The sequence below is a fragment of the Diadema antillarum genome, unplaced genomic scaffold (genome assembly GCF_040938485.1).
Source record: "Diadema antillarum isolate AM-2024a unplaced genomic scaffold, OU_Dant_1.0 scf00000151, whole genome shotgun sequence".
NCBI classification, from domain to species: Eukaryota; Metazoa; Echinodermata; class Echinoidea; order Diadematoida; family Diadematidae; genus Diadema; species Diadema antillarum.
Window position 1 is genome coordinate 1,200,230 of NW_027271040.1, and position 14,229 is coordinate 1,214,458.

Sequence of the window (14,229 nt, forward strand, 5' to 3'; positions counted from 1 at the left end):
AGAGAGAGAGAAAGATAAAATTAACACAACACCCACACTTTCAACCAACTTCAAACGTAAATTACTAACCGTCGGTGATTAGGAAGAGGAATCTTTTGTTCGTCAACGATGCAGGTTGAGATTCTGAGCCGATTGATACCTGCGTCCTAATCGTCTCCAGAGCATCAAAAATACTGGTTCCTGAACCTGAAACAAATAATTCAACAAACGCTATAATTCTGATCTCCAATTAAAAGTTTCCATCAGAAACGATTTTAGCATTTCGATCACTAATTCAAAATCAACACTGTGGGCGCTGTGGCATAGTAGATATTACTCCGACTCCCAATTTGACGACCCGAGATCGATTCCCGTTCGTGGACATCCAATTTGTCATTTTTGCACTTAAGCGGGGTTCCCACTATCACGATTGGCGCCACGATTGAAATCGTGGTCTTAATCGTGAAGCAATCGTGGTGATCTTATTAGATCGTAACAGATTGTATCAGATCTTAAGGTCAATCGTAGCAATCGCGTTAATCGTAGAAAATTTTTGGACGGTTCAAAAATTTTCTACGATTAACACGATTCATTTTTCATCGTGATCATCGCATCAGATTGTCTTGGATCGTATCAAAACGCAGCAAATCTTAACTTATCGTGCTTCTTAATCGTGTTAATCGGGATCGACGTTTTCACTTTCCTTCTGCTTATTTTTTTTTTGACTTTTATTTTGCCCTTATTTTACCTGCAAATCGCATATATTTTGTAGTCCGCGAGGTCGAATAAGGGAGGGGTGGCACAATGAAATATAGAATAACGACATCACTGAAACATCCACCAGAAGTAAAATGTTTCACATACCCCACAAAGTAACTTTTGTGACTTTTTAAAAGTGACCATTGTCGTGGATGTTAGGTCACTCGTGCATGACTATAAAGATCACTGTCATTATTTCTCACATAGAAGTTAGTCAATAAGGGTAGCAATACCCCTGTGAAATAATTTTGCTTGATCTTTCTTAAAGTGACATTATTTTAGGGGAGTTACCTTTCTGTCATGTCTGTTGTGTGTGTAATCGGTTTTGTTAAACACTGTTAAATAAAAAAATAAATCAAGCCAAACCAACCAAACTCTCAATACCCAATGAGATAACGGCATTTTGAAATAAAAATGCATATGATACATACTATACAAAATATGAAATCAAACACACAAGTAATACTATCAGTTCGGCCAACTTTCTTATATTTAGCGTATATAACACATTTTATATCATTTTTTCTTCGTGTATTTCAAAGGAAGGTGAAAACATTTTGTCTTGATCTTTTTTTTTCTGGGGAAGAGGGGGCAATGATCTGATCTTGTGTGTTCGGTTTTTTGTTGTTTTTTTTTTGGGGGGGGGGGAGGGGAGTAGAAGGTTGAGCAGGTCGATCCAATAATCTATTTCTTTAGGGTAAATTAGAGGAGGGACTATGTGAGGTTGTGGCAGGCCTAGGTGATGCTTTCTCTCTGATGATAACGTAATTGTCATTCGCTATACCGCAAAGGTCACGTTGTCATCATTCTCAACCTGTCAACCCTTGCCATCATCAATGATTGTGGATAGTAGGCCTAATCACTCTGCAGAAGTTAAGGAAACGATGAAATCTATTGTCAGCCGCACTATAATTTCCCCTTCGCGTCCAATCGCACCTTAAATTGGGGTCGCTTTTGATCCCGATCGTGAAAGATATCGTATGCTATCTCAACAGCTCGCATTGGTTCACGGTATTCGTATTGGAACGTATCAGAACGTAGCTGCACGCACCAAATCGGGGATCCCGATCGTAATGATCGCGGTAGATCGGAACCAATCATGGACTCAATCCGGACAATCCTATCGGATCGTATTTGAACGGGAGACCAGATCGTGACAGCTCGTATTGCTTGAAATAGACCAATCGTGACCATATCGCATTTAAGCGAACCAACACGTATTGACTCGCATAATCTCGTATCCAAACGTGAAATTTCAGACGAGTTCAACAAATTTTCCACGATCAGTTACGAATGTCCAATCGTGGCGTTCGCAATGGATCGCACGATATTGGGAACCCCGCTTAGTTCGTGGACATCCAATTTGTCATTTTTGCCTTAAACTCTTCCGAAAGTATCATGTAACGATGAAACCTCAACATGGTATCGAAGTGCAAGAACGTTATTTTTTTTTCCACAACATCACTGGCTACATTCGTTGTGTGTGCGTGTGTGTGTGTGTGTGTGTTTTAAACCGCTATCACTTATCAGCGATTGCAGGAATCAAGATCTAATGTGTATCTGCATAGTATAAACAGTAATCATATCAGGGCTGAGCATACAGGAAGACGCCCATCTTATCAAAATCAAGCTGACCTATTCTTTCACGTTGTTCGTACGGGATAACATGAATGAGACGATTGACTTGATCCGTCGTACTGCCGCTCTGAAGTCTAAAGGCAATCTCCGATTGGCTCGCGTACCTCAACGCACCTATGCGGGCTCGCCCTAGAGATCCATTTTGAGATATCTGTGAGTTATCAAGCAGAGGTACGATTATATAGGGGAATCGACGCATGAGAACCTGCAGACAACGTGGAGGAATCAATTAATTAACATTGTTTTTAGCAGCACATCAGTCACATTAGCTGCTGCATTTCACATTCTCTGCATGCTATATCTTCAAAAGACATGATGGTTGGTCATTTACTATATTATATAAACACACTTTTTATCTTTTCTTCTTTTCTTCTCTCTGTCGATATATATATATATATATATATATATATATATACAGCAAAAAAAGAAAGTGATCACTTTTTCAAGTTTATATTTCTCATAGAATATTTGGCTTAAAATTAATGTATTATATACCATATTGAAGGTAATTTGATTGGCTATCGGTCTAGTAGGTCAATATATAGGGAAACTTTCAGCATGAGTGAACACCTTTGCTTTTCTCTTCCAAGGCACAAAAGCAAAAAATTAAAAAATGAACAAGTTGTCATTCATCTGCAAGTGCTCTTCCATATTACAATGATAACAAAAGACAAATTTATCACAATTAGATACATTAAGTAAGTTGCAAAAATAAACCTTTCATAATTGATATCTTTGAAGCCCAAAATATCAACAAAGGCCAAAAATAAAGGAGAAAAAAATGAAGAGTCTTTGGTCAAACCCAAACTCAAATGAAATAAGAGAAGAAGCAATATGAACAAAAATGGTAGAAATTTCAATTTGTTTTCAAACGAGGACAATTTTAGATGATATTTGGTCTTAAATTTATCTCATGAATCCTTAGATTACTATATATTATGCCATTCCTTCTACTTTAGTTTCCCATTTTCTTTTTGTTTGATGTTATAAAGTGATAAAGAGAACAAACTTTTGTTTTTGCTATTTAATTCATGTCTCTCATTGTGATAAACTGGCTTTTTGTTGTCATTGTTATCTTGATGGGCATTGCCAAATGAAAGACAACTTGTCAAATTTTGCAATTTTTACTTTTGTGCCTTGGCGGGCAAGAATGAATGTCTTCACTCATGCGTAAAGTTCCCTTTTAAATTAACCTACTTACATGATAGCCAATCAAATTACCTTTAATAATTATGGTATACAATACATTGATTTTCATCAAAATCTTCTATGAAAAATATGACCTCGAAAAAGTGTTTACTTTCTTTTTTTCCTAAGTGTATATGCGTGTGTGGGTGTGTGTATGTGTATGCATTATACTTTTTTATTGCTAGTCTAATCTTCAATTCAGTCTATCTTAATTGAATCTTTATCTGTACATTATACTTTATATAAATATTAATATGATTATCATAATGTATACAAAAGCGTTTTCGTGACTTTTAAACAATTATGTATTCAGGAAGCGGAAGATATGAATTTGTAGATCCTAGTGTTAGAACAGCAAGTCAGTGACAACCTTACCATGGGGAGAATGTATGTACACAATGTGATGATAAAAGAGCAGATGCAACATAAGCAGAGAATTTCATGTAGTGAATGAAGTTCAGTGGAATGGCGGGTAATGATAGGTAATTATGATGGTGATTAAATCTCTAGAAAGGCCAGCTTTTTCAAGTCCATTTTTGATTGTGTGTCACGAAGCAGAATAAATCCCAGCTGCAGTAGAAGCAGCAACAAACAAACAAACAAACATACAATCAAAAAAGCAGCAATAAACAAATTAAAACAGAATAAAACAAAAAAAGGCCAAAAGAAATAAACCAGCAAACAACATAGAATACCTTTAAAACTAGACCCTTCGCAAATCGTTTGGCAAGTTTAAAGTTATAATCCCCGATGCTCCCCGACGAGTCGAAGGCGAACCAGATGTCGATGCCCCGGCGGTTGTTAAGGTCAATGCTACGTCGACGTCTGCTCCCAGCCCTGTTAGTGTCGTTGTTCGATGCCCACGAGCCACTTTCAACAGCGATCTCGTCGAAAATTTCTCCCAAACCCTGGTTGACGATGGGTGCTGGATCGAACTCGTGCCTTTCTGTAACAGATTTGAGTATATACATTGTACATGTATGTGAAAGAGAAACGTGCTTCAAAAGCATAAAAGGAAACCAAAACCTAGATATGAATATTCTAATTCATGAAATTCTTTCATCGAGATGTTTTCATTGCAACTGATTGACATATTGCCCTTATACGTCGATGTAGGGCAATTTGTCAATCAGTTGCAACTAAATATGAATGTTTAGTGAGTAAAATCATCAATACTAGGAAAATACATCAATGAAATTTTTTTGGAAAATCTGACAATCTGGTCAAAAATTATATTCGAAGTTTTTGCACCGTCTCTGCTGGGTAACGAAATACCTTATGAAGTCATTATGGACGATAACATAAAGAAAAAAAAAACATCTTAGAACAGTGTAGAAGGTAAATTCCACAAAGTTACATTTCTGGAAATCCTTACTCTCCATCAACGTGTTACTGACATAAACTATTAGGATAATTTACTGTTAATATAACAAAGTGAAATATATCTAAAATTTTCTGTATATCTAACGAATTTATAACTTGAATCGATTGTCTGATTTTTCTCACCCTTTCACGGATAAATGCTCTATTCATATTGGTTCTTTCACTCAATCCACATTATCTGGGGTTTTACTTTCCTTTATTCTATGTTAGAGGAAATCCACCCAAAAATAAATAAAACTTTCAAAGAAAAAGAAAAACATTGCCTAAAGAACAATGCAAAAATGACCCCAATCGGATGAGAAATAACGAAGATATGACATTGTGAAATTTCACTTTTTTTCCGAAAAATTCTTGACCAGTCCTGATATTCAAATCAACAAGTTTAAGTTGTCATACTCTCACATCTCTTTAAGACTCATGTTATATACAGAAATGACAAAAATCTCAAATTTCAGCTGCATAAATACAAAATTTGTCTTAAAACCACCCAAAAAAGAACCACCATAAACTCTGATATATCTTGGTATGGATATATGCCTTATTGCATAGCTGAAAATAAAGAATTTTCCAAATTTCTTGTGGAAGATACATGAAAAATTGTGAGGATAATGACATCGACTCACTCATTTGAATATTCATAAGGACTGGTCAAGAAATATTTTCCGAAACTAGATATATCGCAACGGCGACTGATATGCCTCCGCCATAATGCATGGTTCTCCCAATAGGTCTATAGTACAATGTCTTGACAATGTGTGATGACAGTTTCACATAATTGGCAAAATATTAAAATGACAGGTTTGACACAAACGTGCTGAATGTTCACTTTCCTAGAACTAGGTTCAATTGGATGAATGATTAAAATGTCAGAGTGCAGGTATTTGGGGAACTGATGATTTTTACTTGACTTTTGACCCTTTTATAAGTTTATGCATTGAGTAATTTTCAAGGTATTGAGGAAAGGTATAATTTCAGTATCAAATGGGAAAATAGCATTATCTAAACCTGGCCTTTGACCTTTGACCTCACAGTTCCAAAGAGAATCACTGTTAGGTTGAACATGCATAAATATGTAAGTTTCATGATGATACCTTGAAATACTTTTGAAATATGGAGGAAAAAGTGCAATTCAGCACTTTCACTTGACCTTTGACCTTTTGACCTGTGACCTTTTGGCAAGAAACTTCCCACAGAATATATATTGGGTAATACATGTATACATCAAGTAAAAGAAAACACCTTCAGGCTTTGCATAAATATAAGGAAAGTAGTGATATTTTGAGGAGTTGAACTTGACCTTTGACCCCCTGACCTTTGAACCATGACCCCCAACTTCCCTAGATAATCACTGCCCATTGGAACAAGCATATATACTAAGTTCCATGAAGATACCTTGAACCATTTGCGAGATATGGAGAAAAACATGAATTTTCAACCTTTTTTTCACAAAATAACCTGTGACCTTTGACCGTTGACCCCGTGACCATAAAATCCAAACAAAGTATTATCCCCCCAGGATATACCCTCATACCAAGTTTGATGTAAAACCACTACACGGTTCTTGAGATATCGACAAAAACAAAACGGGACGGACGTACGTACGTACGGACGGACGGACGGACGGACGGACGACCCGAAAACATAATGCCTCCAGCCACTTCGTTGGCGGAGGCATAAAAGGTGAAATTTCAAGATGTCACATCTTCCTTACTTCTCATCTGAATTCTGTCATTCTTGTATCTTTCTGTAGTATTTTTTTCTTTTAAAGCTTTTTAGTTTTAATTGTCTCGTCTCTTTACTTCTATTTCTGTTTCCCCCTCCCTCCCCTTTTCCCCTTTGTTTATCCCGCACACTTGTAGTTAAGTTCTTCGCCTATTTTCTTTTTCTCCCTGTGAGGTGGCCACATAGTACAAGCACAATCTCTTGAGTGGGTACCTCTCCTTTTTTCGCAGAATGTATAAATACGTTTTTCGAAAAATGCCTTACTTTGTAATGACTACAAATGTTATTCTGTTGAAAGAAGTGAAAATAAAACCTTCGAATTGAATTGAATAAGTTCCTTTTGCTTTTGAGGTCGATATCTTCTTAAATAATCTTGCGTTCATGTCAAATGAGCATAAAACTCGGCACGATCTCTATGCCAGTCATGGAAAATGACTACAGTATTTAGAGATGTCTCTCATTCGAATGGCTACCATGAGCAGACAGCATTGAGGTAGTCCCCACCAAATTTTCTTAGCCTCTGAAGAGGCAATCCAGTCGAAATGTAAGTTAATCTAATAAAAGTTTGACTGAAATCGGATGAAACATTATGAAGTTATGACATTTTGAAATTTCTGCATACAGTTCGTGTACAATGGATATGAATATGCGAATGAATGAGTTAATGATATCATAACCTCACAATTTTCTATTGCACACACAAAAAAAAATGACAAAAAAAATAATTGTTCTGTCATTGAAATCTGAAACATGATGTTATTCCTGATTGAATAACATCTGAATAGTAATCAGTTTGGAAAACCAGGATTTGTGCCTCGGGCATAATGGCCTTTGAATGAAAAACTGGAAATGTCAAAATTGTATGCACAAACTTAATGACAGGTTTTGAGGGTATGACATGCTCACTTTGTCATTTTCATATTCATACATGTATTGACCGTTCAAGAACTGTTTGCTGAAAAGTTAGCGAAACTTCAAAATGTCATTACTTCCTTCTTTTTCACCCGATTACGATCAAAATTTTCCTATTGAACTCGTAAATTCTACACTTTCTTATCAGACTAACTTATATTTGGACTGGATCTCCCCTTTAAAATATAACACTTTAAAGGTCCAATTTACCTTTGGGATCAGTGATTTTAAAAATGTTCAAGATATCACATTTGATACATATGTGTAGGTCTGTTGTTTCAGAAAACATCCTACCATATACAATTTTTTCAATAAAGCCTAAAATATAAAGAGGTATCAGTATTTTCCTCAATAAACCATAACTGTAGACAGTTTAATCTGGAATCATTCTTATTATAACTATTGTTCACATTTTGTGCATTTAACAAAAATTATATGGACTCAATTTATACAGTGGTTGTTTCTATCCCTAATTCACATTTTAGAACTATATTGAAGCACTAATGCTGGGTTTTTGTTTTATCTGCAAATGGTAAATTTTGTCTTTAAGTCTATTAGTGTACATCTCCTTGGCTTATAGGCCCTAGTGATGTAGAGTACATGCTTGTGTTCCTTTTTTTTACTGTATATCTGACTTCATAGATGCAGATTTATTGGCATACCCAAACATCTCGGCATTTCTCCGGTCCATTCTTCATTTCTATTACAGAATCTCTCCCTCGACCCGACCATTTCGTAGCGAGGTTCGTTGTTTTCGTTCACATCATGGTCGCACCGGAAGTACACCGTCTCGCCGATCCTGAACTGAGGTTCTACTTCCTCTCCTCCACTCAGGGAGTACATTGACCCGTGGATTGGGTTACCGAGCGCTCTGCATTCGTAATCTGAAAAATAAGCACAATGAACAATCAATCAAACAAACAAGAAAATAACTTCCAACACGTTTTGATATAATGATGTATATAATTTGCATGTATTCGGTGCACGTACAATAAGCACATTTCTAGTAGTGGGCCATCAAAGTTCTATAAAATAGGTAGATTTTTACAATAGCAAATATACATACCAAATCGTGTGTAGGAACATTCTAGTGTTTTTGACAATTTTCTAGATACACAAGGAATGTAACAGTCACGAGAAGGAATATGTGAAGAGTTTTCTTTTTTACCTCCTTCTGAATCCCCCATGCTACTCACACTTTTTATTGTAGGCCGTTTGTATTATAACGTGTGTTTGCTTGTGTGGGAGAGTTTACAATGTTTTCGCATTTATTACGGTATATTGGCAATGAATTAGCACAAAATTGAAAGGGACAATAATATTCGTCAACACTTTTGCATCACATTTTAATAATCATTTTGTCGTCCTGTCAAATCTGATAAGGATGATATCATTTTAAGTCAAATAGACATTCGTAAAAAATGTTTCATCTTAAACGGATCGTATAGTTTTGGTTGAAACCCAAATGTAAGCTTTTATTTTTTAATCTTTAATGAGATAATGGCAACCACTTATGAAATATGAAAGATCATGTAATTACATGAGAAATTTTATGTTTATTTAATAAGAATTGGTTTTGAAAAGAATGACATATGTAAAATAGAGCAATTGCAATAAAAGGTAGGACCCACCTTAAATTACGATTGCTTTATTTTACAAAATTGCTCTCAGGATGGTATGCTCTGCATTATCTCATATGTGTTTTCTTGGTATCTCACAAAAAGTTAAAAGCCCAATTCTCATCTCTACCCAATGGTTGTCACCCCTTTAATACGCACCCTCTCTGTGGCATGACGTGAGCGTGCCGTTCCATGTCCCATCCGCCTGACACACCCGCTCGCTCGATCCCAACAACGTGTACAAGGAATTGCACCTCAGTGTCATCTTCGTACCGATGGTCATCGAGGTATTAGAGAATGTCACGTGTCCATTTCTTAAATGATCTCGTCCTGGGTAGGGACACGTGACCACTGCAAACCACAAAATGAATGAGAAAAATGGAAATAAAAAAGGAACATAACCGTATGACAGAAATGTAACTTAATGGAAGTTGCGCTTACAGCATCTCTCAAAGCATGAATAGACGACAGGACGCTTAGGACAGCGTTATTATCATCACCTTCCACAAATCCTAGCAGACTATTACCCAAGGAAAACATAGCAAACATTGCACTTGGTGAGCTTTGGGGGACTCCCGGGAGGGTAATGTGGTATCCATATCTCCAACTGGCAAAATTCTCTAAGAAAAATAGTTTTAACTTTTCACTTTTATACCAGTGTCACACTGGGAGCGCAAGACCAAAGACCAGAATGGTGCGTCCATTGCGACACTGGTCTGAGTGAAAGGTGAAAAATTGCACCCGTAAAGGTTCTCACATAAGCACAGTATGACACTGGTAAAAGGTGCACAATTAAATCTACATCTTTTCTTATAGTGTGATATCTGCCAGTGTTATACAAAATTATACCACCCTCTTTCCCGAGGAAAATTAAAATGTGAAAACAGGCCCCAATTTTAGTCGTCTCTACACGCTGTCCCCCATTTTCAATAAACAAACTTGAAAGTGCATTCGTGCATTTATATCATAATTTCTCAGAGTATTTCTGGCTTTTGATAGTAAACATTTTTTTTCTTCGAAGATTCTCTTTTTTGAACGTTCTGTGTGTGCGTGTGTGTGCGTGTGGGGGGGGGGGAGCACCCAATGAATAAATTTGAAAATAGGGTTACCAATATACTAACTTGCTCAAGAGAAATCATGTTTTGTATTATTATTATCATCATTTTTTTTTGGGGGGGGGATAAGCATGGGGTCCATTTCTTTTTAATCCTCTATCACCCAACAGGGATGCTTCCTGTCAACCTTCGTGAATATTCACCATGGGGTTTTCAAGAAGATGAAAATGTAAAAATTTGGCACCAATTTAGCCCCCCCCCCCCCCATATTGGATCTGTCATTAACACACCTAAAAGTGCAGCCACCAATGTGACTCATAAAGTCATAGTGTAGACTGTAGATTAAATCTCTGTCATTTTTTTTTTTTTGGGGGGGGGGGGGGTTCTAAAGAAGAAGATCATTTTATAAAGATCCCTCAATATTGGGGCTTTCAAGTTTGAGGAATCTTAAACCATTTATTGAACAAATTAAGATCCTCCCTAAGAATTTTCAAATTTTGTAAACAAAAAGTTTACGCATGACAGACGCCGAACGATGAATGATAACATTAGTTCACTTAAGCGTTTGGTTCAGGTGAGCTTAAAATCTTTCACTTGTATAATCGTTTCAAGTAACTTTAAGACAATCATGCTACGTGTGATTTCAATTCGTTTACATACATTTTCTAATACGGGATTTTTGAACAGGTATTTGAACATTCTGAAAAAAAAAATCGGTTCATCTGTTATTGCAGGCTACAAGGAAAATCAGATCAAATAAAGTAAGAATAAAAACGTAAGATGAAAATTATGTTTTCGTTGTTTAAGAAGGATTCATAATCCAAATACAGTATTAGGAAAGGGGAAGAGATGTAGGGAGAGAGAGAGAGAGAGAGAGAGAAGGGCGGGGTGCATATAGGCCGAAAATGTGCCAGGGACTCAAATATTGCTCCACATTGTGTTCCTACTCACGAGTCAAGATTGCGGAAGAATTAGATATCATCATCAATTCGTGTTGAGGCTTTTGTCGGAGCCCTCCTTTCAACATAAGTTGAACCTGACCTATTACTGCAATGCCTTTGATCTGGTTTTCCTTGCAACGATTCTCTTTGTATCTTGCCCAAATCACTCGAATTCAGTTTACAGTGATCTGAGCTTATTTGATTGAGTTGTTGTAGGATTACGGTGGCAAAAAAACCAACATGCTTTACTCGAAAAGAACACTTACCGTACTTCTTGCTTGTATCAACAAGTAAATAAATCTTCAAGCAGTCAGGTTTGATTCATAATCTTTAAACTGAAAGAAGATTGTATACTTCAATTCGAATAATTACTGTTATTATGTTTGTTTTCTGTTCTTTGATGATGTATAGGATTGTTTACGCCTGCAAGAACTCTGTCTTTATGTATTTTCGGGAATCATGACCTATAGAATAAAGCACACATACCAGCTTTTCGACTTGTTGCCCTATGAAGAACCCGTAATGCTGACAATGTAATAACGTATTATGTGAGACAGATGACCACGCCCTTCACCTGTTAGTCTTTTTGTTCTAGTGATTTCGTCATGACATTCCCTTGGCTGACGACTTATACGAAGGCTATATGTTGTGAGGCATAATGTTTACATGGCCAAGGATTTTTGGCCCGCAGCCCGCACAGCAACTTACCCACACAACTAGGCACACGATCGCTCCAAGATCCGTCAACATCTCTGTTGTTGCGGGGGTTGCACACTTGCCAGCTCTTTCCCGCCAGACGATATCCACTATCGCATCGATAACTCACCGCCTGATCAGCAAATATTAAAGGGACATTCCAGACGATTTTCTTAATTTCACATCATGTAGTACATAAATCAACAACTCCATGTATAGATTTGTGAAATTTATTGTGGTTCTTGAGCAGAGATACAATACTTTGAAAAACCTTAAACAATTTACACTGAACAAGGATGATGACATAGGAGGTTCACATAATTATTTCAGAAAATGCAGCAGTGTAATTCCATTACAATGCTGCTTGCTTGCGAGTTCACCTGTGTATAATCTATGCATACCTTCTTCTTTTATTCTGCTTCCTTGAGCCCCAACTCATGCATTCTTATGGTGACTCTGCCATGTCATCATTCTTGTTCATTGCAATTTGTTCAAAATTTTGAAAATATTCTTATTCTTTATCCCAATCATCACAAATTCTTAAACTCTGTCCTCAGTATAACTAATCTTTATCCCAATTATCACAAATTCTTAAACTCTGTCCTCAGTATAACTAATTTAAAGTTGTTCAAACGAAAAAAACTGAAAATCATCCAGAGGTGTCCTTTAACATAAACTATGACAATGGAGATGTTATTGTACGAACAATGCCCGCTAAGCAAATTCGGGGTTCATTCGTACCGACAAACATGCTGGTATTTTAATTTACTGGGATAAGAATCTGTGATGTAATGATTATTCCTGTATGGCCAGCACATCCATCTGACATCATACGCAATATTTAAACTGTGCCGCGTGTGCTACGAGTTGCATTTTGCTGCCAAAAATTACATTGTAATGTTTGGCACTGTGTTTGGGAGCGAAACTAAAACCAGGTACTTATTTTCAGCATACAAATGTATTTCAAAAATGAAAACACATCTTCAAAATGCAAGTATATTTTCACCAAACCAATTAACAGCAAGCCGAACCAGGCCCAACACACATGACAAAGGGTTTAATTTCTGAGAAGCGACCACTTTTACGAACATTGTGATACTTCAGAGACATGATGGGCGTGATGGAGTGATAGATTGAAGAATTAGGAGTGACAACTTGTTCAGCCTATCTAATCTGCTTACTTTGTGGCATATCGTAGTTTTGTGAAAACATTTCAAGATTAAAATTCCCTCTTTATACCATTCTTAATTCATGTCAGGCATACATGACACTTTTGCCATGATCATTAAGTAAAATTGTTTTACTGTTTTACCGATTTGAAAGCAGGTGGACATTTTCTTTGAAGGGGAATTAAAGACGATTTTCATAATCTTACATCATGCAGCACATAAATAAATAGTGCCATATGTAGATTTTTGGAATTAATCTTATTGAGGTCCTTAAGCAGATGCTCTGATAATCTGAAAAAACCCAAACAAATTATACTGAACAAGGATTATGACATAGGAGACTCACATATTCCAGTAATATATTCAAGTAATTTTGTAGTCTACTTCCATGAGCACCCAATCCTGTATCCCTATGGTGCAGCTGCTTTATGTATCATCCTCGTTCACTGTGTTTTGTTTGAATTTTGAAATAATTCTTATTACTTATCTCGATCACTATAAATTCGGTTTAATTCTCTGTGCCAAGTATAATCAATAACTTTATAGATGTTCAGATTCAATAGTCTGAAAATCATCTTGAGATCTCCTTTAAAACCGATCATTCTGTTCTTTCAAGCTGAGTTTGCAAGTATATCTCTATATGACGCCGTTTCATAATCAGGTTTTAATTCAAAATACAAAGTACCTACCTCTCCGACGAAGTACGTTCGGTTTTGGGCGTCGGATCTTCCGTGTGGTATGGGCTCAAGAGAAGGAGGCTGACAAGTGACCGCTTTTGGAATGAAAAGAAATTGTTACTCGAAGAAAGATGGATTGACCCTTGACCTTAGTGTAATACATGACAGTATAATCTAATGACGGTGGAAATCTCGATTTAAAAGTATTATTTTGCATTTGCAAATGGATAAACAGATATAATGCTTTGAAATAATTCTAAGACGTCAGTAAGTGATATGAATTTACAACGTGAACATGGTAATTAGTATAATTGATGGTAAGTATTGCTACACATACGATATACAATATCTATTTCTTCTCTTTTAATACATGTGTGTGCGCTCCCGTCATAACACGGATTTAACGAAGTTTCGGTTACAATGAAATAAAACTTCAGGCTGGAACTTTATCCGCTCTATATATTGTTTATTTGTTCGGTTATAACGAAATT

General features: G+C 36.4%; 1 protein-coding gene across 1 annotated transcript in view; it reads right to left on the reverse strand.

Moving 5' to 3' along the window:
• LOC139721905 (complement factor B-like) overlaps positions 1-14,229 on the reverse strand; it is a 57,971-nt gene that overhangs the window by 34,192 nt on the left and 9,550 nt on the right. Inside the window, exons 6-12 of the mRNA XM_071633230.1 lie at positions 13,751-13,833; positions 11,905-12,025; positions 9,360-9,551; positions 8,244-8,465; positions 4,260-4,510; positions 2,374-2,527; positions 70-186 (exon numbers count right to left, since the gene is read on the reverse strand). Coding sequence (XP_071489331.1) covers positions 70-186; positions 2,374-2,527; positions 4,260-4,510; positions 8,244-8,465; positions 9,360-9,551; positions 11,905-12,025; positions 13,751-13,833 — 1,140 coding nt within the window. The remainder of the gene's footprint in view (positions 1-69; positions 187-2,373; positions 2,528-4,259; positions 4,511-8,243; positions 8,466-9,359; positions 9,552-11,904; positions 12,026-13,750; positions 13,834-14,229) is intronic.